Source organism: Gekko japonicus, unplaced genomic scaffold (genome assembly GCF_001447785.1).
Source record: "Gekko japonicus isolate JY-2015 unplaced genomic scaffold, Gekko_japonicus_V1.1 scaffold3921, whole genome shotgun sequence".
Lineage (NCBI taxonomy): Eukaryota > Metazoa > Chordata > Lepidosauria > Squamata > Gekkonidae > Gekko > Gekko japonicus.
In genome coordinates this window covers 49,103-75,034 of record NW_015163726.1, presented here as the reverse complement: position 1 = coordinate 75,034, position 25,932 = coordinate 49,103, and the positions used below count along the sequence as shown (strand labels likewise).

General features: G+C 54.0%; 2 protein-coding genes across 4 annotated transcripts in view; one reads left to right on the top strand and one right to left on the bottom strand.

The window, feature by feature from the left end:
- Nucleotides 1-21,170, bottom strand: SLC52A2 (solute carrier family 52 (riboflavin transporter), member 2). Of its 3 annotated transcripts, none has more exons than XM_015407867.1 (9): nt 21,143-21,170; nt 16,031-16,164; nt 10,836-10,938; nt 8,126-8,195; nt 6,632-6,770; nt 4,631-5,498; nt 2,123-2,246; nt 581-815; nt 1-534 (listed from the first exon to the last, which is right to left on the bottom strand). In XM_015407867.1, the coding sequence occupies exons 5-8, from the start codon at nt 6,759-6,761 to the stop codon at nt 603-605; spliced, it is 1,335 nt and encodes a 444-aa protein (XP_015263353.1). In that variant the 5' UTR covers nt 6,762-6,770; nt 8,126-8,195; nt 10,836-10,938; nt 16,031-16,164; nt 21,143-21,170; the 3' UTR covers nt 1-534; nt 581-602. The 3 variants fall into 3 exon arrangements, with proteins under 3 accessions (XP_015263353.1, XP_015263354.1, XP_015263352.1); XM_015407868.1 differs by lacking the exon at nt 21,143-21,170 and adding an exon at nt 19,753-19,830; XM_015407866.1 differs by lacking the exon at nt 21,143-21,170 and having other exon boundaries at nt 16,031-16,342.
- Nucleotides 21,171-22,384: 1,214 nt separating this feature from the next.
- FBXL6 (F-box and leucine-rich repeat protein 6) overlaps nt 22,385-25,932 on the top strand; it is an 8,717-nt gene continuing 5,169 nt past the window's right edge. The window contains exons 1-6 of the mRNA XM_015407869.1: nt 22,385-22,925; nt 23,032-23,190; nt 23,392-23,455; nt 23,736-23,867; nt 23,983-24,090; nt 24,869-24,982. Coding sequence (XP_015263355.1) covers nt 22,414-22,925; nt 23,032-23,190; nt 23,392-23,455; nt 23,736-23,867; nt 23,983-24,090; nt 24,869-24,982 — 1,089 coding nt within the window. The 5' untranslated portion in view covers nt 22,385-22,413. The remainder of the gene's footprint in view (nt 22,926-23,031; nt 23,191-23,391; nt 23,456-23,735; nt 23,868-23,982; nt 24,091-24,868; nt 24,983-25,932) is intronic.

Below are 25,932 nucleotides of genomic sequence, written 5' to 3'. Positions count from 1 at the left end.
TCTCTTTGGAAAGCCCCCAGCATTGCTGACCTGCCTGCTCAGTTAGCAAAACAGAAAGGGGCAGGCAGTTCTGGTCCCGGGGTCTTCTCAGCGATGGCACCGCTCTGAAGGCACGGCGGGGGTGGGGCGGGGCACGGCGTCCCCCCTGCACAGGGAGCTGCAGGAGGGAGGAAAGGAGACTCACTTGGGAGGCTTGTGGCAGTAGCAGAGGGGGGCAGGCAGGCGGCAAGGTCACGTTGAGGGAATGTCGGTTTGGCCGGGCCGTGGCTGGAATGTGAAATTTCCCAAGATAGAAAACAAGAGAAGAGACTGGGAATGTGGTGGGGAGGGGGGGTGCCTGCCCCAAAGGATAGGAAGTGAGGAGGTGGTGGTGGGGGGGGGGAAAAGGATGCATTTTGTGCGGCAGGAGCTGCAGCTATGGAGCCCCAGTGCTACGCTGGCCGTGTTGCCCCCGCCCCCGGAGGAAGGCCGCCCGGTGTGGCCTGTGGCTTCTTCCCCTCCAGGAGCTGGAGGAAAGTCGAGTTCAGGCTGACCAGCTGCGGGAGGGGGGCGGGGCGGGGCGGACTCCTCTCCCTCGGCCTCTTCCCTGCTCCCCACTGGGCTCACGCCCGGCAGTTGTCCACGCAGTCCGTCCCGCTGCGGAAGAGGTGGTAGACGCTGGTGAGGGGGAACATGAGGAGGGCGCCCACCAAGGATCCCACCTGGATGATGGTGCCGCACCAGACCAGGGCGGCGTGGCCCGCCTCGTGCAGCAGGCTGCCGATCACCACCTTCAGGTAGGAGAAGAGGCCCATGAACAGGATCCAGGAGGTCACCTGCCGGGGGGAGAGGACAGCCTCAGAGTGCGGACTCGCTGGCCAGCCGTGGGGCCGGGCCCCGCTCGGCAGCCGGAGGGAGGCGAGGAATGATGGGGCTTCTTTGGCCCTGACCGCTGCCGGAGGCAACACTGTGGCTTCCTTGGCATTCATTCCACGCACATGCCCATCCCCTCTTTCTCCGGGGATCCCATTCATATGGTCAGAACAGTGTTCCCTCCAAGCGGAGTTAACGTGAGCTGGCACACAGTTTTTAAGCCTCCGGCTCACACATTTTTGTCTCAACCCAGGAAGGATGGGGCTCCAGAGCACACTAATTGATGCAGCAGCCAAATCACTCGCTCACAGCTTTAATGCCAGTCGCTCGTAAAGTGGAATTTTTGCCCAAAAGCAATGCTCCCTCTGAGCTGTGGAGTCTTGTGTGCAAAAATTCTCCTTGGTGAGCGACTGGCATTAAAGTTGTCAGCTGCTTAAATTAGTTTGCTCTGGAGCCCCCTCCTTCCTGAGCTGAGACAAAAAATGCGTGAGCCGGAGGCTAAAGAACTGTTAGCTAGCTCACACCAATGCAGCTTAGAGGGAACACTGGCCGTGGGCCTCACAGCCCCGTGAGGGCTTGACGTGGCTCCCCGAGGAGGGTCTCTTGTCAAGTTGCAGCCAACCTACGGCAACCCCAGTACAGTTTCCAACGCCAGAGACACCCAGACGGGGCGGATGAAGGCTCCCGGGTGCCCACAGCACTGACCCCTCTTGGTGCCCCCCTCCTCCCTTTCCACACTGACCCCCAGCCCAGTTTAGTGGTTGACCTGTCTGACCAGATCGACAATGCAGGTTGCAGCCAGTGTTCCCTCTGAGCTGAGTGAGTGTGAGCTAGCTCACGGTCTTTTAGCCTCCGGCTCACAGATTTTTGTCTCAGCCCAGGAAGGGACGGGGCTCCAGAGGAAGCTAATCGATGCAGCAGCCACATCGCCCGCTCACCACTTTAATGCCAGCAGCTCACAAAGTGGAATTTTTGCTCCACCGCTTAGGAGGGAGCACTGGACCGGAGGGATGGCTGAGTGCCGCACACTGGCTTCAGGAGACAGACTGCAAGGGCCCTGCCCTCTTCCCCAGCCACGAGGGCCCTGTCCCCCAGCCCCACCTGGAAAAGGGACCGGGTGCCACGCCGAGCCTTGCGGGCCCCGAGCCTGCACAGGAGGAGGACATGGACACAGAGGGGCCCCCGGAGGGCAGAGGCTGCAGGTTCAACCCCCCCACCCCCGGCGCCAGAGGATCTGTGTGCTCTTCTCGGCAGCCGCTGCCATACTCACCACCAATGCCACGCCTACGGGGCTGCCCACCAGCGGCGGGCAGGGGCTGAAGGCCGCCAGGACCATCAGGTAGGCTCCAAAGACGCCCCCCAGGGCGGAGAGGAGGCCCAGGCCCAGGGACGACCTGACGGGAAAAGAGAGAGGCAAGCAAGCAATCAGTGGAAGCGTGGCACCCACCCACGGAGAAGGTGGCCCGGAGGCCCCACAGCAAACCCTCCCCGCCCCCCCCCCTCTTCCATCCCGGCTGGAAGGTGAGAAAGGGGGTGGGGCAGGAAGAGGACGGCGGCTGTTTGCTGCCACCTGGTGGCCAAGAGGGGCAGCCTGCAGAGATGTTAAAAGAGTTCCAGAGTCCCTGCGGAGTTTGGGGCAGGCCAGAATTGACCCCGCCCTTCACAGGGCCTGGGAGAGGCGGGTGCAAAGCTGGGGAGCCCCGGTGTCAAGCCCCACCTTCCCCTACATACAAAACCGACAAGGCAAGGTGGCCGTGGGCCAGCCACTCCCTACTCCACCCCACAGGGCAGGCGTAAGGGGGATGGTCTACCTCACAGGGTTGCTAAGAGCACACCTGAGGAAATGTGGGCAAGTCCTTCGAAGCCACTCAGGACAAGAGGAGGAGGAGGAGACTGGATTTATATCCCGCCCTTCACTTGGAGTCTCAGAGCGGCTTGCAACCTCCTTTCCCTTCCCCTCCCCACAACAGACACCCTGTGAGGGAGGTGGGGCTGAGAGGGCTCTCTCGAGGACTGCCCTCAAGAGAACAGCTCCGAGAGAACTTGTGACTGACCCAAGGTCACACCAGCAGCTGCCCATGGAGGAGTGGGGAATCAAGCCTCGTGAACACAGACGGTGATCTCTGGGCAGCAGAGTTAAGTCAGGACATGGATCCAAAGCCTATCCCCTGCCCTGGGTGGGCCTCTCTGCCGCCCCTTGGTTTCCCGCTGGCAGAACGGAAAGAGCATCGGACGACCAGGAGAGAGGAAACGCGGCAGGCGAGGGGCCGTGGGGGCAAGGGAAGGGTTCGGCAGTGGAGGCCGTCAAGCCACTGAGAGTGACCGTATCACAGAACTAACACGTTGGAAGGGGCCTGGAGGCCATTCGGTCCAATCCCCGGGCACCCTGCAGGACGACCCGAATCACCCCTGACAAATAACCATCCAACCAAGGCTCCCTCTAAGCTGTGGAGTCTTGTGAGCAAAAATTCTACTCTGTGAGTGACTGGCATTAAAGTGGTGAGCGAGCAATTCGGCTGCTGCATCAATTAGTTTGCTCTCTGGAGCCATCCTTCCTGAGCTAAGACAAAAATGTGTGAACTGGAGGCTAAAAGACTGTGAGCCAGCTCACACTCACTCAGCTTAGAGGGAACACTGCATCCAACCGCTGCTTAAGCCAGTTTGGTGTCGTGGTTAAGTGCGTGGACTCTAATCTGGGAGAACCAGGTTGCATTCCCGACTCCTCCACTCATAGCTGCTGGATGACTTTGGGCAAGCCATAGTTCCGATAAGAGCTGTCCTTGAAAAAGAGCCGTTTCTGTCCAGAGCTCTCTCAGCCCCACCCACCTCCCAGGGTGCCTGTCTGTTGTGGGGAGGGAAGGGGAAGGAGTCTGTAAGCTGCTCTGAGACTCCCTAAGGGCGGGGTATAAATCCAATCTCTTCTTCTTCTTAAATACCTCCAAAGGAAGGCGGGCTGGACATGACGAAGTGCACGACCAGATTCTTACGGGATGCTGGCAATGACGGCATGGGGTGTTTGGACACTGGCAGCCCTGACACTACCGATGGGCAGACCCTGAGCCCCCCTCCCAGAAGAGCCCGGCTGAGGCTCCACCCTCTCTCCCCAACCCTTTCCGTCTTCAGGGCAGCCAGGCCAGAGGTGCCCAGTCCCAGGTGGCAGGCCAGTCCACAAAGAGCCCTGCCAGCTGCTTCGGACTGGCTCATGCCGTGCCCGGGCAGGAAAAGGCCCCTGACCTGGTTCTCCTGCCGCCTCTTCTGCCGAAAATGGAAGGACCAGACATGCAGGCAGCTCCGGACTCCCCCTGGATGCCTCTCCCGCCCCCATGCTAGCCCGCTGATGCCAGACCTTGGGAGCAAGGCTCCCCCTCTACGCTGTGGAGAGTCTGGTGTGAGCAAAGATTCTACTCTGTGAGCTACTGGCATTAAAGTGGTGAGCCAGCGATTCGGCTGCTGCATAAATCAGTTTGCTCTGGAAAGGAGCCCTCCTTCCTGAGCCGAGACAAAAAGGTGTGAGCTGGAGGCTAAAGAACTGTGAGCTGGCTCACACTGACGCAACTTAGAGGGAACACTGCTTGGGAGCAAAGTAAGGTCAGCCCCGGGTCGCTACGCATGGCCAGCCACCTCCGAGCGTCTCCTGCCCGCAAGACCCTGCAGGGGTCGCCCTAAGTGGGCTGGGCCCTGACGGTTCTTTCCGCTCCCACCAGGCGCCTGTGGACTAGGGGCTAACGGCACCCACAGGACGGGAGGCCGCGTGGCAGCTGCCACAGGAGGAACCCACCTGCAGAGGAGGAACATGGCGACGAAGCAGGCCACGGGGTTGGCGATGTTGCTGAGCACCACAGAGAGGTGATAGGCCATGCCCCCGTACGGCAGGCAGGAGTAGCTCTGCACGGAAGGCAGGACCCCGTTGGTCAGGGCGCTGCAGACCCCCAGCAGCACCAGCAGGTAGATGTTCCTCCGCGTCCAGAAGCTGGCGGCTTGCGGCTTGGCGGGTGCTTCCGGGCCGGGGCTCTCTGCGGTGCCGTCGGCGGTGGGGGCGCCGTCAGTCTGCAAGGGGAAGGACTCCTCCGACGCCACGCTCTCCTGGGAGGAGCCCTTCCCCGGGGAGGAGCCCCCCTCCTTGTGCCAGAGCAGCAGGGCCAGGAAGGCCAGGGCCGAGACCGCCAGGAGGCCGGCCAGCAGCCAGAAGAAGGTGGTGGCCGAGAAGTTCTCTTCTAGGTAATGCGGCCGCGAGGCGTTGCCATGTGTGCCGTTGAGGCACTCCAGCTGCCCCACGCCCTGCCCCAGGGCCAGCACGCAGGGCAGGAGGGCGCTGAGCCCCTGCCCGATGAAGAAGGTGCGCACAAAGATGGGCGGGAACTGGTACATGAAGGGCAAGAAGGAGACGTTGGAGGTGCAGCAGACGAGGGCCAGCAGGAAGGCCAGCACCAGGTAGGCCAGGCTGTGCTCTGCGCTGGCCACCGCCGTCGTCCAGTCCCAGAAGAGCGCCAGGAAGAGGGCTGCCCCCACCGCCAGGAGCTGGACGGCGTGGATCAGCCAGCGCTCCTTCAGCCGCCCGGGCGCCAAGTGGTGCGTCAGGGTCACGCTCATGGGCCCCACATTGCCCAGGGCGATGAGGACGGACAGGTAGGCGGGGAGGTTCCAGCCTGCAAGGAGGAAAGGCAGAGTCGGGCCGCTGCACAGGCTTCCATGCCTCAGCGGCAAGAGGGTCAGGAGGGAAAGGGGGCTATGGCAAGAGGGCGGTGGGGAAAGGGAAACGGGCCAAGTCTGTGCCAAGGTTCAAAGCTGCTTCTGAGCTATGACGCAGCAGGGCAGGGCAAGCAATTCAGAACTGGAGATGGGGGGGGGGGGGGGGACTCAGAGACACATGGAATATGGATTCTGCTGGGAAACTGGAGAGGCTCCGTCAGTCCAGCCACGTACAAAAATCTCCCAGAGAACTGCTAGGGAGGCTAACGGCAGGCTTGGACAGCGTCAGGAGAGCTTCTGCAAAGGAAGTCCTGCTTCACTAGACTTCTGGAGTTCTCTGAGAGCGTTGGAGAGATGGAGGGTCTCACGCTTCCCAAAGAGACCTTGCCAAAGTCCCGCCCGGAAGCTCCCAAGTCTACCGAGGAGCCTAGAAGCACAGAGGGGGGTCCCCTCAGGCGGAGCAAGAGGGAGGGAGGGGAGGGGGGAGTAAGCACACCCCAGCTGCACGACGGAGGGAAGCGAGCCGCTGAGGTCCCACGGGAACCGGTGCTCTTTAGTCCACTCGTCCGTGGCCTCGGCCACCGTGGGAGGCAGGATGCCAGCCCGGGGGGCCTCCGCCCGGACCCTTGCGGCCCTCCCCAAGATCCCACAGCAAGGGCAGCGGAGCCATTCAATGCTCCCTCTAAGCCGTGGAGTCTTGTGAGCGAGAATTCCACTTTGTGAGCTACTGGCATTAAAGGTGTGAGCAAGCGACTTGGCTACTGCATAAGTTAGTTTGCTCTGGAGCCACCCCTTCCAGAAGCTAAGACAAAAATGTGTGAGCCAGGGGCTAAAAAGCCGTGAGCCAGCTCACACTAACTCAGCTTAGAGGGAACACTGGAGCCACTCCAGGGGGGACCTGCCTGGCACCCCCTTCCCCATCAGCTGGCCCCCTGCCTGGGCTTCCTGCTCCTGGACTTCCCAGTGGCCCTCTAGACGAGCCCTCGGAAAGCCCAGCAAAGCTGCTCCCCTCCCCTTCATGCCCGCGTTTCACCCGATGATGTGGACATGGATCCCACTTGTTCCTCAAGACCCTGTCCCCGCTCCTCACCTTCGGGAAGCTTCTTCACCACCACTGGGAGCTCCACCCACAGGGAGTTGATGGCGACCCAGGAGCCCATGCCGAAGAGGGCCACAAGCACGTGGGTGGCCACCGAGCGGTTGATCAGGGAAGAAGACATCTTCTCGGCCTGGGGAGAGAAAGCGGGGAGTAAGAACCACCACCAACAAATCAGAGAGTTTCTCCTGCTGGATGGGTTTGCCGATCCAGCCCTCTATATCTATGTTGCCATTTAGAGGCTCTACTTAGTTGCTGCGTCTCCTCCTTTGCTCTTACAAGCTACTGTAGAGGAAATTAACTGCACTTTTGTGCTCCAGGAATATCAAGCTCACCTGCTGCCCCTCCTCTTTATTGTCCTGAAGACAGGTGTTTTGTATTTACAGAGATCAGGCTTGGAGCATTCAAAATATAAGAAAGTTTAATAAACAAAAAGAGTACACATTGTCTGTTCAAGCATGAAGCTGAGCAAGGATACAAAGAAAAGGTGAAAGCCCACAGTGTTCTCACTCAGAGAGGGCTGGCCAGGGCCCTGCTGCTCACTTCACCCATGGTCCGTCCCTTCTCTGCCTCTGGCTCCCTCCCATTCCCAGACGTCTGACAGCACGTTCCTCAGAGCGGGTCCTGCTGCGGAGCACCCAGGAAAGTGAGGGCCTGGTCACAACACCCCTCTCGGCACCATCGTCTCCGCTCGGGGAGGGGCCTGCAAAAGGCTTGGCAGCAGCACACCCTTCAGCGCTGAACTACTTCCATCCTGCCTTGCGCCAAAGCCGGGAGGCTCGTCACGATGGATTGAAATGGCAAGGACAATGGGCAGTCAACTCAGAAAAACCGGGTCTGTGCCATCGACCCAGTACAGGCCAAACAACTGAAAGCCAGAAAAACTGCTGGACAAGCACCTGTCTCCAGGGCAATAAAGAGGAGGGGCAGCAGGTGAAGATATTCCTGGAGCACAAAAGTGCAATTAATTTCCTCTGCAGTAGCTTGTAGGAGCAAAGGAGGAGACGGAGCAACTAGGCAGAGCCTCTAAATGGCAACTGAGGCTGTGGGATAGGCCATGGCTCAGTGTGAGAATGTGTGCTCTGCGTGCAGAAGGTCCCAGGTTCAATCCCCAACATCTCCAGCTAAAAGGGCCAGGCAGTTGGGGGTAGGAAAGACCTCAGTCCGAGACCTGGGAAAGCGGCTGCCAGTCGGTGGAGACAAGACTAACCGTTGAGAGACTAGGGCCTGGCTCAGCAGCAAGCAACTTCCGGTGTTCGAGTCCAGCGCCCCCAGTTTTCACGTGCAGCCTAAAGTCTGCCATCGAAGGGGTCAGCTGGACCCCAGACTATCAGAGCCACAATTCTGTTTCTCCCGAGGGGGTGAAACCACACACAGGCCACCCCACAGGGAAATCTGGCTGCTGGCTGAGAAAGGTTTTCATATTAAATGGAAATGACACTCTCCGGAGCCAAAAGAAGAGAGAGGTGGCGATCAAAGCATCCCTACCTTCCACGCCAGGAGTGTCTCTGGCAGCAGAGCTCTTTCAGGAGGTGCCCCGGGACAGTCCTGCTTGGTCCTGGAAGAAGAAGAAGGAGAAGCAGGCTTAATTACGGACACAGGTGGAGCAGCCTGACCCCGACCCCGCTCGTCCGGGTGTGATGCTGGCAGCCACTCCCCCAAGGTCTCAGGCAGGTGACCCAGGAAGGTGAGGCCTGAGCCCGGGGCTTTCGCATGCAGAGCTGGGGCATCCTTTGGCCACTGAGGGCTGCTGACACAAGATCCTGCTGCCCAGGATGAGCGGCGACGAAGCCCAAACTCTGCCTCGAGGAGCCTGCGTTTCTGCAACCAAACTAACCAAAGCGAGGCGATGCAGACAACGGCAGCTGCGTTTCAAGTCCCAGAGCAGCATTTTTACTGGAACTTCTTAATAAAGGAGCAGTGTGATGAGAAAGAGGGGAAAAAACAGGTATTTGAGGGGCTCAGGACCCGCTAAGAAAAGTCAGGCAGCCAAGCCCTGCCTCTTAAAAGACAGGAAGCAAAGGCCCAAAGCTGCAGGTGCTCATAAGAACATAAGAACATAAGAGACGCCAATGTTGGATCAGGCCAAAGGCCCATCCAGTCCAACACTCTGTGTCACACAGTGGCCAGAAATACCAGTGCCATCAGGAGGTCCAGCAGTGGGGCCAGGACATTAGAAGCCCTCCCACTGTTGACCCCCCCCCCAAGCACCAAGAAGACAGAGCATCACTTGCCCCAGAGCCCCTAGCTATACCTTGTGGCTAATAGCCACTGATGGACCTCTGCTCCATATGCTTATCTAATTCCCTTTTGAAGCCGTCCATGCTTGTAGCACCCACCACTTCCTGTGGCAGTGAATTCCATGTGTTAATCACTCTTTGGGTGAAGAAGTACTTCCTTTTATCCGTTCTAACCCGACCGCTCTGCAGTTTCATGGAGTGCCCACGAGTTCTTGTATTGTGAGAAAGGGAGAAAAGTACCTCTTTCTTTACCTGCTCTTTCCCATGCATAATCTTATAAACCTCGATCATGTCACCCCTCAGTCGTCTTTTCTCCAAGCTAAAGAGCCCTAAGCGCTTTAACCTTTCCTCATAGGGAAAGTGTTCCAACCCTTTTATCATTCGAGTTGCCCTTTTCTGCACTTTTTCCAAAGCTATAATATCCTTTTTAAGGTGTGGTGCCCAGAACTGCACACAGTATTCCAAATGAGGTCTCACCATTGATTTATATAGGGGCATTATTATATTGGCTGATCTGTTTTCAATACCCTTCCTAATAATCCCCAGCATAGCATTGGCCTTCTTTATTGCAGTCACACACTGTCTCGACATTTTCAGTGAGTTATCCACTACAACTCCAAGATCTCTCTCTTGCTCAGTCTCTGCCAGTTCAGACCCCATCAATGTGTATTTATATTTAGGATTTTTGGCTCCAATGTGCATCACCTTGCACTTGGCCACATTGAACCCCATTTGCCATGTTGACGCCCACTCGCCCATCCTTGACAGATCCCCTTGGAGTGCCTCACAATCCTCACTGGTTTTCACCACCCTGAACAACTTTGTATCATCCGCAAATTTAGCCACTTCACTGCTTACTCCCATCTCCAAATCATTAATGAACAAGTTAAAAAGCAGTGGACCAAGTACTGATCCCTGCGGTACCCCACTGCTTACCACCCTCCACTGAGAAAATTTCCCACCTACACTCACTCTCTGTTTTCTATGAACTAGCCAGTTTTTGATCCATAAAAGGACTTGTCCTTCTATCCCATGATTTTTGAGCTTACTTAGGAGCCTTTGATGAGGAACTTTATCAAAAGCTTTCTGGAAGTCAAGGTAAATAATATCTATTGGATCCCCCTTGTCCACATGTTTGTTCACCCCCTCAAAGAACACTAACAGGTTAGTGAGACAAGATCTTCCCTTACAGAAACCGTGCTGAGTCTGCCTTTCCCCTCTGCTGCATTACCTCCCCACACGCAGAAGGACTTGAGAGGGAGCTTTCCTTTCGGAAGTCCGCTCCAACAGAAGTCAGATTACGATCATTCCGTCCCAGAAACCAGCTTCTGTGCAGCACCGCTCAAAAGACACAGCCCCCCCGCCCCCCCCAGCATCTGCAGTGCACTACAGCAGCCAGAAAGGAGGATGCTAATAAAAAAGACTGCGTGAATAAAGCGAGAAGGGGGGAGGACACAGACTGGAGAGGAGAGGAGGCAGCACGGCCAGGCCAGGCCAGGCGACGGGAGAGGTGATCCTAGCAAGGGAGGCCCAGTTTGGTGTGGTGGTTAAGTGCGCGGACTCTAATCTGGGAGAACCGGGTTTGATCCCCCACCCCTCCACTTGCAACTGCTGGTGTGGCCTTGGGTCAGTCACAACTTCTCTCAGAGACATGCCACAGAGACACCACACAAGGGGCTACTGGATTTAAGGGGAGGGAAGCCTTAGGAATCCCACAGTTGCTGTGGAGCACCCAGGACAAAACACCAGTAAGGCAGAGCACCGAGACCGGCTACTAACAAGGTCAGAGCAGATTTTGGGGAGCAGACTCTCCTGGGACCAAGCGGTCCTCCCGAAGACAACAGTACAGGTCTCCAAGGACTGAGTAACACAGAGAACGGTGCTGGTAACAAGAGAGCTCGCAAGCAGCCAGGGAAACCACAGGCGGGACAAGGACAGGGCTGGCGATCTTCTCTTACCGTGGATCAGAGCTTTGTTTTTCAGTTACCACCAGCTTCCTCGATCTAGCCCTGAACGGAAGAAGACATCAGGTCGGATGGGGCATTTCTCAGACCACGGAGGCTGTTTTTGTAGGAGAGAAAAGATGTATTGGTTTCTGATGGGCACAGCATTTGTACAAAACACACATCAAGCAGAGGTCTCTCTGGCAAAACAGAGGAACGAACACCAGGCTGTGCCCGCTCCAAACGCAGGGCTCGCGGACAAGTCACGGCTCCAGCTGAAGAGCACGGAGGGAAAGCAGCAGCCACTCTTGAAGGAAACATTCCATGTTGACTCTCTAATACCAGAACCCAAGGTGAAGAGTTGATAAGGAGTGATTGATAAGAACTAGGATTGCTACACGCTCAGGTAAAGCAAATATTGTGAAACGAATGCTTACATTGCGCAGCATTTGTTAGCGTGTGAGCGATAATAGAAGAAAATTTTCACCAGGATTACTACAGTAAATGCTTTTGCAACTTATCTGTATTGACTCTTCATGATTTTTGTCACGGAAACGAGCCAGAGTCCGGGAGCACCTTAAAGGCGAACAAAATCTGTGGCAGGAGGGGAGGAGCTTCTAGGCATCACTGCTCACTTCTATACAACAGGGAGTGACGCACACCAGCTCATCCCCTGCCACACAACTTTGCTCGTCTTTAAGGCACTACCAGCCTCTTGCTCTTTTCCATTGCGACAGACTAACACGGCCGCCCATCTCTGGTTGCGGAGTGTAAGCCACGTTGTGCCAACCTGCTGGGGATGCCTCCTGAAAGAGCACATTCCCCTCTCTTGCCAGCGCTGTTCATGTCAGTGGGGCCTGCAGCAGAGACGTTCCCAACATTCTTTGAAATCAGAGGGAGGCTGGGGGCAACCAAGCGGGTTCCTAGCCTCTCTCGCCCCCACCCCTGCATACCTCTCACCCCCACCAAGCTCCACCACCCCTGCCTTGCCCTCACCAGCGGCAGGAAAGAGGGGCAGAACCCAACAGGAACCCTTCGTGACTGCAGAAGGGGACTGGCAGGCAGGCAGGCAGGCTGGCCGGCGACAGGCCAGGGCAAGAGCTGATCGGAACTGGAGGCACTGTGCACATCAGGAGGCCCCGAATGCCGGCTTCCCAAGCATGAGAGGCTGAGTCTCTCCTCTTGCCAGCAAGCCAGAACAATTCCAGGATGGCGCCACCTGTTCTCCAGCCCCAGGAGGCCAAACGTTCCTCCTGCCCCCGCAGTGTATTCCCCCCCCCCCACTCGCACATGGGTTTGGCATCCTTTGCACACGGTTATGCAATCCACGCCGGCATCACACAAGACAGGGCAGGCTGCACCGTGGCCCAGGGCTCCTCCCAGCCCCTTCCAGGAACACAGAGAACCCCAGACAGAGCTCTTGGATTAGGCCAGCCCAGAGTGGGGAGGAAAACAGCAAGCCTTCTGCGGATCAAGCCTCTAGAGCAGTGGTTCTCAACCTGTGGGTCGCGACCCCTTTGGGGGTCGAACGACCCTTTCACAGGGGTCGCCTAAGACCATTGGAAGACACAAATTTTCAATGGTCTTATGATAGCAACGAAAATAATTTTATGGTTGGGGGTCACCACGACATGAGGAACTGTATTAAAGGGTCGCGGTATCAGGAAGGTTGAGAACCACTGCGCTAGAGCAAACTAACATGCCAGGGTGTTTCACAGAGCCCCACACAATGTTCCCTCTAAGCTGAGTCAGAGCAAGCTAGCTGACAGTTTTTTAGCCTCCAGCTCACACATTTCCTGCCTTCGCTCAGGAAGGAGGGCTCCAGAGCAAACTAATTTACGTAGTAGCCAAATCGCTCACTCACGATTTTAATGCCAGTCGCTCACAAGGTAGAATTTTTGCTCACAAAACTCCACGGCGTAAAGGGAACATTGGTCACCACAACATGAGGAACTGTATTAAAGGGTCGCGGCATTAGGAAGGTTGAGAACCACTGCGCTAGAGCAAACTAACGTGCCAGGGTATTTCACAGAGCCCCACAATGTTCCCTCTAAGCTGAGTCAGAGCAAGCTAGCTGACAGTTTTTTAGCCTCCAGCTCACACATTTCCTGCCTTCGCTCAGGAAGGAGGGCTCCAGAGCAAACTGATTTACGCAGTAGCCATATCGCTCACTCACGATTTTAATGCCAGTTGCTCACAAGGTAGAATTTTTGCTCACAAGACTCCACGGCTTAGAGGAAGCATTGGAAGGCCTGACGTGGTGAGCCTCTGCTTTAGCTGCTGCTGAGACAGGAGTTCTGCAGCCGGTCCCTGGCTGATGACTCCCCAAACTCCCTGCACCCGTTTGCCTACCCTCCGGGATGAGGAAGGAGGCCCTTGTGCCAACTATTCATTGGGCACTTGATATCTGTTGCAGAATTAGGGCTGGATTGAGTCTCAGTCCTTTGCGAAAACTCTGCAAAACCTCTGGTACACCGATGGTGCTTTAATATCTACAGTAGTTGAAACTTTGGTCTGTTCCCAGGAAGCTTCAGGGCGCTGCTGAGAACTGTGGCCTTCACTGTACACAACACTGCCTCACATGACTTCTGCTTTCTGGGAATGTTTATACTTTGCAGAAGTCACTATCAAAAACTAAATAGATAAGAGTATCAGAAACTAGCTTCTTTATTTTCTGTGAGTCACCCTGGCTTAACCCAGCTTTCCTTGACTTTCCTGAGCCGAGAGATAGAAAGAAAGGGGCTGATCTTGTTGTATACGTCAGACGTATGTCAAATGCTCGTCACAGACTTGATTGACAGTTACATTAGCTTCAATGGGTTAAAGAGGGTACTTAATGTCTGATTTTAGTCTTGTTCCTGGTTGTTCTGATAAACTACCCTGCCACGGGTCTTGGCAGAACAACAAAGGATGTCTTTTATAGTATTACAAATGCACTATTTATGTATTGGGGTTGTGTTGAAGTATTCTATGTTGAATATTGAAATGCTACACAAACGTTTTCTGACTTAAGAGTGTGTAATGAAATAAATTGTGTCTTGATTTAGTACAAATGCCTCTCTCTCTTTTTGATGACATTGGGAAGCCAGCTTCTCTCCCTTCTCAAAATTGAACACAGTGAGAATGAGGATACATGATAAGGTTCCTGCCAGTGTTCCCTCTAAGCTGAGTTAGTGTGAGCTAGCTCACAATTTTTTGCCTCCAGCTCACATATTTCTGTCTTCGCTCAGGGAGGATGGCTCCAGAGCGAACTGATTTATGCAGTAGCCAAACGGCTTGCTCATAACATTAATGCCAGTAGCTCACAAAGTAGAATTATTGCTCACAAGTCTCCACAGCTTAGAGAGAGCATTGGTTCCTGCACCTCTGATTTCCGCAACAACATTACAAAGATAGCGCTGTGCAGTGGTTAGGGTTGGACCGAATTCTGAGCTTCCGTCAAGCACACAACACCTAGTGTTTGCACACTCAAAGTTGTCTTCAGCGTTTTGCTAAAGAGACATCATTCTAGCCATCCTCACAGAAGCCTGTGTGTTGCAAAGAAATCTAAGCCTTCCCTTAGGCCAGTGATGGGGAACCTTTTAGAGACCGATTGCCCAAACTGTGACCCAAAACCCACTTATTTATCGCAAAGTGCCAACACGGCCATTTAACCTGAATACTGAGGTTGTACTTTAGAAAAAACAACTCATACATTAACTTAAGATGATCCAAACAAAGTAAGGAAAGCAATCCCAAATGCTTTCATTTACTTAAAATTATTTGGCAGAGAATTCGACACTTTTAATGATGGTCTGGGCCTGGCTGGGGCGATGGCACGCGTGCCCACAGTGAGGGCTCTGAGTGCCACCTCTGGCACCCGTGCCATAAGTTCGCCACCACTGCCTTAGGCCATGTGCAGACAAAGAAATATTAGGGGAAAGGCAGCAGAGCAGGACTATTTCCCTAAAGTAGTCTTGCAGTTAGTTTAAGAGCTGAGGCTACTTCCACCACCTCAGGTTACTATTTAGAGACGCTGGTCAGCAGACAGCTCTGCCTGGGCTCAGCACACACAAACGAGGCTTCGTGCAGCTTCCAAAATCTGCTGAAGGTGCAAGAAACAAACTGGTTCTTTCTTCTCACCTTTGGTGGCAGCACTCGACGGTTAAGACATGTTGCTGGGAAATAGTAGAAGAGAAAATCCTACACAGTCCCATGGCTGCCCTTTTAGGCTACAGTAAAAAAGAAAGATAAAATCCACGTGCCTAGTAAGAACTCTACTTCTAGCAGCAAGACTACTAACGGCATGATAATGGAAGAAACAAGAGAAGTTATCCTGCCATGAAATTTGGTTGTGAAAAAAGTATGGTTCATTAGGTATACAGAAAAAAAAAGGAAATGAGCAAATGTGAGAAAGGAAACAATTTATCCAAGATGACTTAATCTGTTCAGTACTGGAACGGGGTTAAGCAGCCAGAGGAAAACATGAGGATAGAAATTTTACGCTGCATATGAATGGATACGCAAACATGCGGCCTCAAATCAATGTTGAGTTAAGAATTAGTAACAGCCTGTTTGAGAAGGAGGAATGTCTGGTGGACCTGCTCTGGTTTTGGTTCCCTTTAGAAGTTGTCAGTGGCAAGCACTGTTCCCTCTAAGCTTTTTATCCTCCGGCTCACATGTTTTTCTCTTCGCTCAGGAAGGATGGCTCCGGAGCAAACTCATTTATGCAGCAGCCAAGTCACTCGCTCACAACTTAAATGCCAGTGGCTCACAGAAAATAATTTTTGCTCACGAGACTCCACAGCTTAGAGGGAGCAGGCTGAAATGCTCTGAAGTCCTTTGCCTGAATATGTACGTGTCTATTTTAAAGAACCGGCTTCTTGACTGGGAGTTGTTTCCTGCAAGCTCACAAATGGCCTTTTAATACACTGTCTGAAAAATGATTTGCACGACTCTGTGATACCAGGGAGAATGACTATTATATGAAGGAGCCGCTCTTTGCTTTGTCACCCACCTGCAATATGAAGTTGATCCATATCTAAAGTCTCTGTTTCTGCAGGAACCCTTCCATACAGAGGGAAGTGAGTGCATCCCATACACTACGTCATAAACAGACCTGAGCAGGGAGTCTGCCCGTTCTAGCCAGCAGCCTGTGTTGGATTCCCCATCCCTTTAACCTCCTGCAGCAGACAGAAGTGGCACAACAGTCTCCCCCAGCCTCTTCTTACCTGCTGCCAGCCCCGGCTGTGGAGGATCAGAAAGTCAGAAGCATCCCTTTGGAGGTGGGCAATAGGGAAGCAGATGCATACAAGGCTTCAGCGGATGCCGTGGCGATGTCTGGTGCCTTCTGGCCAGAGGTGCCCTTCAAGAGATCACAGAAGCACAGGGTCAGTCAGTGGCTTAGACTGCTGGGACTGGAGGCAGTAAACTCCAGTTTTAACTCCCTGCTCAGGAAGCAGACCCTGGGCAAGGCTCTCAACGCAAAACGCTCCTCTGCGAGGCCGGAGACGGAAGCACCCCGTCTACCAGCATGTGTTTCCTCCCCCAATTTCGACAGGAAAGGGAATTAAGTCTGGGATATTACACAACACAGGATTTGAAAACTTTTAAGGTTTGGGCGAGGCTTCTGGAGAAGGCCAACCCCCCCCCTTCTTCACTCACCTCAGATATCCCTGCCAGCCCTTCCCCTCTGCCAGGCAGCTGTTGCTCCAACTTCTGGCAGCCTCCCCAACAGCTCAGCGGGAGACTTTGCTCTGCGAGTCCGTGGATGCCTGAGGCCCCCTGCGCTTTTACGACTCCAAAGGGGAGCCTTATCAACAGCTGCCTCTTGTCTCCTCCTCGACAAACTGTCGAAGGAGATGACCTGAGCTGCCCCTGGCCTCTGCAGGGAGGTCACGCCTGACGCTCCTGATTCTGGACTCTGCCCCTCAGGCATTGTTCAGAGGAAGAGGCTGCAGAGACCACTCACAAGATCTAGGAGAGTATTCCTGCACAGTGCCAGAAATGAGATTTCCGTGCCACGGCAGCACGCTGCTCTTCCCAGCTGAACATTTCTTCTCTGAAGGGTGTGTGTGACAAGACTCTCCCCCCAAGGAAGTTCACAACAATCAGTATCTGCAGTGAGAGGCAGACTGCTCTAAAACACGGAGAATCCAGTTCTGACTGTCCCACCTACTAGCCACTTTCAGATCTACCCACAGCTACATTTTGATCTCTTTTTGTTGGAGTTTCAAGTTGCTTACACTTCAGTCATTACAGAGTTAAGTTTACGTTACATAATGTATTCTACAGCGGGAAAGTTTGTGGGAGTTGCTTAGCCTAATGAAGTGACCTGTAACCTTTGTATTGGTCAACTAACAACTTGTTTGTGGAAATGCTTTGATCTACCATTCCTGTATTCACAAGGTTTATGGCTCTTTGTGTGAAACAGACAGGAAGCTTCTCTCTTGAAGTCAACACACAAATAGAAAGATGTAGCCGTTAGCAAGTAGTACTGAAAGTGACTGTAAGCATGTAACCTTTTGTTTTATTTCTTTTATCCAAAGTACCTTACCCATGCTTTATTTTGTTTTGTAGTAAAAGATATTTTTCTTTTACTAATGTGGCTCTTGTGTTTGCAAAACGACCATCGATCTTGAATCTAAGAATCCCAACACTTTTAAAGAAGCCATTAAGATCATAAGAGAAGCCCATGTTGGATCAAGCCAATGGCCCATCTAGTCTAACACTCTGTGTCACACAGTGGCCAAAAATACCAGGGGCCATCAGGAGGTCCAGCAGTGGGGCCAGGTTCATGCTGACCGCTTTCCATCACCCCTCTGCTTGTGCGTTCCACAGCACATTTTTGTACTTGGTAAAAAACGACTTCATTTTGCTTGCCATATTTTTGTTGTTCAGTTGTATAGTTGAGTCCGACTCTTCGCGACCCCATGGACCATATCATGCCAGGCCCTCCTGTCTTCCGTCGTGCTCCGGAGTTTGCTTAATGTCATATGCTTGCCATATACCTGTTATTAAAATTCCTTGGGAGTCCCCGGGCCTTTTTAGTGGCCCTGTGTTTTATTTTTCATTCTCCTCCTAGACCACGGAAGGGAAGGCACTCAGTGATACAGCGCATGCTTTGTGCATGCCAAGGGTCTCAGGTTCAACCCGTGGCATATCAGTGAAAAGATCTCAGGGCCAAGCCAGAAGAGGCACTGGGAGTTTTGTACCTGGAGCTCTCGGGGTGTCAGGTGTATGGGGAGGAAGGTACCTGTACGTTTTCCTAGAGGAGCAGCAGAGCCATTTTAAGTCAGGAAAACAGCAGGGGGGGGATCTTAAAGGGCATCTAAAATCAGGCCCCTGCACACTTGATGACTGAATTTCCTAAAAATACTTGGAGGTCAGACATTAAACTCCCAGCACCTGGGCTGGCCTGGCCCTTGGCTAGCAGGGGCTGGGAAAGGCCCCCCTTTGCAGAAGACCTTGCAGAGCCAGGCAGCGCTGACAAGTACCAAGCCAAGCAGACCCATTCAAGGCAGCTGCAGATGATTCTATAAACGTACAGCTTGCCCATTAAGAGCAACCTTTTCAATGCAGCGTTTCTGATTGTTCCAAGAGTGGCTCACGTGACAATATGTTTTGCAGAAAGTGCAAAATGGTAAAGATGGGTAGCCGTGTCAGTCTGTTTGTAGCAGTGGTTCAGAGGTTAAAGACGCTGAGCTGCAGACGGGGAAGTCTGTAGTTCGGCAGTTCGAGACCTTGGTGCTGCGTGACGGAGTGAGCTCCTGTCTCTGGCCCCAGCTCCTGCCAACCTAGCAGTTCGAAAGCAAGAAATTGCAAGTAGATAAACAGGTACCGCTTCGGTGGGAAGGGAACAGCATTCCGTGCACCTCAGCGTTTAGTCATGCCGGCCACATGACCATGGAAACATCTTCTGACAGCGCTGGCTCTTCGGCTTGGAAACGGAGATGAGCACTGCAACCCTAGTCAGATTCGACTGGCTTTCGAGCGAGGGAAACCTTTACCTTTAGCAGTAGGAAAAGAGCAAGAGTCCAGTAGCACCTGAAAGACTAACAAATTTGTGGCAGGGGAGGAGCTTGTGTGAGTCTCTGCTTACTATTCCAGGTATCGACGGGGGTTATTTCCAGATAATTTGTGTCGCACCTATACCTAAGTGATCGTGGGCTTCAGTATTCTGGCTATTCAGCTAGATTTGAGTCCAGTAGGACCTTAGAGACCAACCAGGTTTTTTGGGGTGTGAGTTTTCAAGACTCAAAACTCCCTTTTTCAGAGCTGACAAAAGGCTTTTGAGACCTCATACCCCCCCAAAAAAATCTTGCTGGCTGTTATGGTACTCTGGGACTCCAGTTTAGCACAGCCCCCCCTCTGAAACGTTATCATTTCAGTTTGCTCACCTCTCCCCCCATATCCTACTGCAAACTGGACAGCGCATTATCACAAATGCAGTCAAATCTATTATTTAATCACCTTTATTACGGAATACATACATTCATGTAATGTATGGCTGCGAGAGTTGGACTATAAGGAAGGCTGAGCGCCGAAGAATAGATGCTTTCGAATTCTGGTGTTGGAGAAGACTCTGGCGAGTCCCCTGGACTGCAAGGAGATCAAATCAGTCAAACCTAAAAGAAATCAGCCCTGACTGTTCCCTGGAAGGCCAGATAATGAAACTGAAGCTCAAATGCTTTGGGAGCCCTCACTGGAGAAGACCCTGATGCTGGGAAAGATTGGAGGTCAAAGAAGAAGGGGATGGCAAAGGATGAGATGGCTAGACAATGTTATCGATGCAACAAACATGAAATTAAGCAAACTCCGGAGCACGGAAGACAGGAGGGCCTGGCACGATGTGGTCCATGGGGTCACAAAGAGTCGGACTCGACTGTGCAACTGAACAACAACAACATTCCGGAGTAACGCCTGACCCATTTCCTTTAATGTTTTCACTTACACAACAGTTATTGTTCCTGGTATCAGGAAGCCAAGTCACTTGTTTCCTGAAAGTATCTGGTTTCCATCAGGATCCTGCTGCAAGTCCCAAGGTGGCTCTCAACAGGCGGGGCAGTGGGAGCAACCTGGCTCTCAGCAGGAGCCTTCAGCAGCTGAGGCTTGTGGCTGGCTCCGGGGGACCTGCAGGAAATCTCACCGACCGGCTTCCAGGCTCCGGAGGACTCCCTTGCTAAATGCTTCCACCCTCGCTGAATAATAATGCACTTTCAGTTAACTTTGCAACTGGATTTGATGGCAAAATCTCCTAAGAGCATAAGAGAAGCCCATGTTGGATCAGGCCAGTGGCCCCTCCAGTCCAGCACTCTGTGTCACACAGTGGCCAGAAATACCAGGGGCCCTCAGGAGGTCCAGGAGTGGGGCCTTGCAAAACCATCACCAAAGGACACTGAACGCAGACCGAAACAGCATCATTCAGCATGAATGAAAGCACCCTAAGCGGGAGAAGGGGGGGATGCCAGCCTCCAGGTGCGACCTGGAGACACCCCCTCCCCTGAATTACTGCTCCAGACGACAGAAATGGAGAAAACAGCGGCTTTAGAGGATCGACTCTACGGCACGGCACCCCGCTGAAGCGCTGTCCCTCTTCAGGCTCCACCCCCAAACCTCCAGATGTTTCCCAACCTGGAGCCTGGCAATCCTGGGTGCCAGCCTCCAGGTGGGGCCTGGGGATCCCCTGCCTGGACTGGCAGCTCCTCTCCAGAGACTGCAGAAATCAGCTCCCCTGGAGGAAGCGGCCGCTTTGGAGGAGGGACATCACGAGACCTTGCAGAGGCCAGAGGTCCCTGCCCTCCTCCCCAGGCTCCACCCCCAAACCTCCGGGAGCTTCCCCACCTGGAGACTGGCAATCCTCGATGCCAGCCTCCAGGCGCGACCGGGAGGCCCCCCCCGCCACTGTTCCCTCTAAGCTGAGTAAGTGTGAGCTATCCCACAGTTCTTTAGCCTCCCGCTCACAGATTTCTGTCTCAGCTCAGGGAGGAGGGGGCTCCAGAGCAAACTGATTTGTGCAGCAGCCAAATGGCTCGCTTACCACTTTAATGCCAGGAGCTCACAAAGTAGGATTTCTGCTCACAGGACTCCACAGCTTAGAGGGACCGCCCCCCCCCCCGCCCATCTCCAGAGACTGCAGAGACCAGGCCCCCTCGGAGGAAGCGGCTCCCTCCCCTCCCCAATCCCCGGGAGTCCCCCAAGCAGGAGCTGGCCTGGCCACCCTCAGGAGGGGTCGCCTGCCTCCCGGCCTGGGGCGCCGGCCGAGGGCTTTGCACGCGCGCGCCGCGTGTCAGCCGGTTCCCACGAGACGGCCCGTCCCCCGCGCCCGGGGCGGCTGCACTCACGCGCTCCCGCCGCCTCTTCCTCCATCCCACTGAGGGCCCGGCGGGGCCGCGCGGCCGCCCCCTTCCCAGAGTGCCCCGAGCCAGTGCCCGAGCGCGGCCGCTTGTCCCCGTCCCCGGAACAGTGGCTCAAGAGGGCGACCCTTCCCAGCATCCTCAGCGCGGCGGCCTTCCCAGCATCCCCCGGCGCGCCCCAGGAACATGGCTCCCTTCCCACAATGCCCTCCTGCGCTTGGCCAGAGTTTCTTCAGCCTCTTTTAAAGGCCACCCCCCCAAAAAAAAACCCATTGTCCCCTTCCCAGAATGCTTTAAAGTCACACACACACCCATTTCCCAGAAATAGGGTTGCCAGATCTGGGTTGGAAAATACCTGGAGACTTTGGGGGTGGAGCCAGGAGAGGGCGGGGTTTGGGGAGGGGAGGGGCCTCAGCATAGTACAATGCCATACAGTCCACCTTTCAAAGCAGCCATTTTCTCCAGGGGAGCTGAACTCTGTCAGCTGGAGATCAGTTGTAAAAGCGGGAGATCCCCAGGCCCCACCTGGAGGCTGACAACCCTACCCAGAAAGCTCCGCACCGGCCTTGGTCTCTTCCTCGGGTACCCCCTCACAGGTGTTCAGCGCCATTGGGCTCCCTTCCTTGAGCCAGTTTGGTGTCGTGGTTAAGTGCGTGGACTCTAATCTGTGAGAACCGGGTTTGATTCCCCACTCCTCCACTCGCAGCTGCTGGATGACCTTGGGCAAGCCATAGTCCTGGCACAGCTGTTCTTGAAAAAGAGCAGTTTGTGTCAGAGCTCTCTCAGCCCCACCTGCCTCACAGGGTGTCTGTTGTGGGGAAGGGAAGGGAAAGGCGTTTGTAAGCCGCTCTGAGACACCTTTGGGTGGTGAAGGGCAGGGTATAAATCCAATCTCCTCTTCTTCTTGAGCTGCAGCATCCCTCTACCCGCAGCCTGACCCATTGCTGTTCCTCCGGCCTCCTCAGTGGGCCTCGCAAGCACCGCTTCCTCCCCGGGATGCCCTTTCCCCAAGGACTCCATTATCAGGGTTCTGCAAGCAGGGGACATGAGTGGGTCAGACCTGCACACACCACCGTAATCAGATGGTGAATGGCTTGCACAGGATTCCCAGAAGGGCCAGGTCACCAAATGGCAACGTCAGGGGGGGAAATACACTCGATAAATGTACCTAGTCATACAATTATTATGTTATGCCGGCTCTTTCTTTCCTGGTTTCTTTTCCTAAAGAGACTTCGCTAGGCAGCCCCTTCTGATCAAGCATGGAAGAGAAACCTTCCAGAACCGGGTTGTCCCCAAAGGCACCCACAGCCACTACAAAACAGCGTGCTCCTCAGAAGAGGAGGGCAGAGTCCAGCAGGAGCACGGGGCCCGCAAAGAAGAAGGCCCGCAAGGCCCCCAGGGGAGCCGCCCCCCATTTCCTGGTGCACGAGACAGACAATGACATGCTGCTGATCATTTCCAACGTGGGCGAGGAGCAAGAGCGGCCAACTCGGAAAGTGTCCAAGAGGAAGCGGAAGAAGCCGCGGAAAGGGCTGAAGAAGCCTCAGCAGCGGAAGAGGTTGAAGAAGCCGGCAGTGAGCAGAGGGAAGGGAGGGGCTTTGGCAGAACAGCCCGTGACTGCAGGGAGCCTGGGAGAGGGCAGCAAGGTGTCTCTACCCAGCACCCATCCAGCGGCCGGTGGGTCCTGGGGCGAGCAACTCCCGGTGGAGATCCTGGTGCAGATATTCCAGCACGTTGTGGCTTCGGAAGGATCAGTGCCCTTCCTCTGCAGGTAAGTGATAGGACCGGGGCAGGACCGTTCCTCAGCAGGAGCAGCTGATCCTCCCCAGGCTGTGGGCGTGAAGGGACATTATCTTCATAGCCGTTTCTCTCTCTAGGGTGGCCCGCGTCTGCCGGCTCTGGTACGGAGCTGCTGCTAACCCTGTGCTTTGGCAAAAGGTGTCCCTCGGCTACTGCTGGGCAGCGCCGGGCCAAAAATGGTCTCCCACTGTAGAGAAGAGAGCCCTTGGCACTGTGGAGTGGTTGGTTGGCCACAGGTGAGGATCTGTCTTTCCCTTGTGGGAGACGCACCCTCTTCATGAGATGGTGTGGCATCACCTGCCCACCTGCCATCTTTTTTCCCTTGGCAGCGGTCCCGTGCCCACCACATCCTGCTCTTTGCACCTGCTTCATTCTCCCTTTGCCGGGGGGCAGGGCCTGAACCAGGAACTCATTTTATGCTTGCTTCCTTCTTGCAGGTTTTCTCGCCTCCGGGACTTTGCTCTCTGCCACTGGAAAAACCACGTGCCCTTTGTCCTGAAGGTGAGGGGAGTTGGCAAACTCGGTGACATGCACCATATCCTGTGTGTCTCTTGTTTGCTTTCCTACGGATCATAAAAGCAGGAAAAAATGATGCAACACAAGCTAGTAACACACAGCTTCCCTCAGTTTGTTTAATCAGTGTGCAGGATTTTGAAGTTTGAATTTAATGATGCAATTTTTATTTTTTTTTGCTGAGGTGCAGAATACCTAGCCTTACACGTACTTAAGGCAAAGTTCGTTGTGTCGCCTAATCTCCTTTTCCTGTCCTCCTTGGTTTCAGGAAATTAGTAAATCCTGCCCCCTCCTTGCCTCTCTCAAATTGTCCCACTGCAGTGGAGTGACTGCGGAGTCTTTGGCCATGCTGGCTGAGTGTTGCCCTGAGCTGGAGAGCCTGAATGTGCAGCATTCCCAGGTGAGGGCTGGCCGCGTCCGAAGGGAAGGGCTCAGAAGGAGAGAGCCAGCCGGATCCTCCCAAAGCGGTTCAGTTGCAGGACCTCTCTTCCTGCCGCCTTCTTCTGTACTCCCAGGTTCACTCTTCAGCTGTGGTCAGCTTTCTTGAAGCTGCTGGCTCTCGAATCCGGCACCTGTGGTTGACGTACAGCTCCCAAACAAGCGCCATTATTGCTGCTCTTTCAGTAAGCTCAACTAGAGCATTCGGGAGGATGGCTTGATGTGGGATGGTTTCAGCTTGCGGGCGACGGGAGGGAGGGACACCTCTGAGGGAGGGGGAACGGGACACCTGCTCCTGACTGTCCTGTGCAGTCTTTCCTTCATTTGGCCTCACAACAACCCTGCTGTCCCCATTTTGGAGAGGCAGTGTGGTCCAAGGGAGAGAGCCCTGGGCACAGATCTGGAAGGACCTGATCCGTATCCTTGCTTAGCCAGTGGGCTTCCCGGACTGCCTTGGGCGAGTGACTCAGCCTCAGTCTCTCTGCCTGTAAAACAGGAGTCACGATGACTGGCTTCACAGGGTTGTTGTGAGGACAACTGAGAAAGTGCAGATGTGTTGTACGCTTGAAACTCTATATAATGTTATCAATGGGTCACCAAAGTAGAGAGTATGGTCTGACTGCAGGCTCTGCTACTTCTCAGCATCAAAATGACAAGTCCCCTGTGGCCAGCAGGCCAGGCTGGTGGGGTTGGTCACGTGAAAGCACTGTTGTATGTGCGTTCTGGGAGCATCGTTTCTGTGTCAGGGTCACTCAGTGCTAATGGGAGCAGACCCATTTGCCCCAGACTTTTCCTGTTGTCTCCTACCGCTGCTTGTCCTTTGGGGTGGGGGGTGGTTGTGGGGCTCCCCACGTGTAAGTTCCAAGCTGCTGAATAACTAGCCCCTTAGTAAAGTGGTTTAAGTGAGTCTTCCTGGGAAGCGGCGCTTGCAACGCCACTTCCTGAAGCCCCTTTGTCTTACAGAGTGGCTCCTGTCCTGGGCTGCAGCTCCTGGAGGTGAACACAGACATCAAGCAAGTCAGCCAGCACTTCCAACTTCCTGTTGAGCAGCTCCAGGTTGCCTGCCCACATATGCAGGTAAGGAGATAGGGCCACTGTGGTGCATGCCCCGGTAACATCTAGATTAGATTACTGCAATGTGCTTTATATGGAGCAGCCCTTGAAGACTTGTCTGGAAGCTGACTGGAGTTGGTTGTAGAGGCCATATCGCTCCAGCCTTGTTCCATCTACACTCGTTTCCAGTTTGCTTCCAAGGTGCTGGTATTGACCCTTAAAGCCCCGTACAGCCTGGGGCCAACGTACCTTGAGATGAGCTGGTGACCCTGGGGCTGTTGTCTTTCCTTGTGCTGCCCTGGCTTGCCTCTCCTGCTGGAGTTCTGGAAGCATGAATTGCAGTGCAGGACCGCCGTGTTCACTTCTGCTCTTTGCATGGAGCGCATTGGGCTCTGGGTTTGTCATATAAAGCTAATATTGCTTACTTTATGAGAAGATATTCCAATTCCACAGATACGATTGCCTTCAGTTTCATTATGGATGTCTAAGATATGGGACTGCTATATTTTAGGAAAAATCACAGATAGACTGTTATAACTTGAACATAAAAACTATATGTCAACTTTTGTTGAAAAATGGTTTCTGGTTATAAGTTACATGGCACAGAATGAATTATTCCTGATTATTTAGTTTCACCTGAAGTGTTTGTTCTATAAACCCCATAAGAACATAAGAGTATGTTGGATCAGGCCAAAGGCCCATCCAGTCCAACACTCTGTGTCACACAGTGGCCAGAAATACCAGGTGCCATCAGGAGGTCCACCAGTGGGGCCAGGACATTAGAAGCCCTCCCACTGGGTTTTTTTTTTAATATAACACAATTTTTATTATTTGGATATATTAGCAAACAACATTACATTTTGTATACTTTCATCCCCCCCCCATATATCCCTTTCTTCCACTCCTTCCCCCCTTTTTCCTGGCCTCCCGCAATGCTCCACCCTCTCGAATAATACAGTATAAACTTTATAAAC

What these genes read in the sequence shown, in the direction of transcription:
- SLC52A2 (XM_015407867.1), bottom strand. Translation starts at nt 6,761, where the DNA reads ATGTCTTCTTCCCTGATCAACCGCTCGGTGGCCACCCACGTGCTTGTG. An exon ending in GGTGAAGAAGCTTCCCGAAG is followed by an intron (nt 5,499 to 6,631) that starts GTGAGGAGCGGG and finishes TCCTCCTTGCAG; the next exon opens with GCTGGAACCTCCCCGCCTAC. An exon ending in CCGTAGGCGTGGCATTGGTG is followed by an intron (nt 816 to 2,122) that starts GTGAGTATGGCA and finishes TCCCCCCGGCAG; the next exon opens with GTGACCTCCTGGATCCTGTT.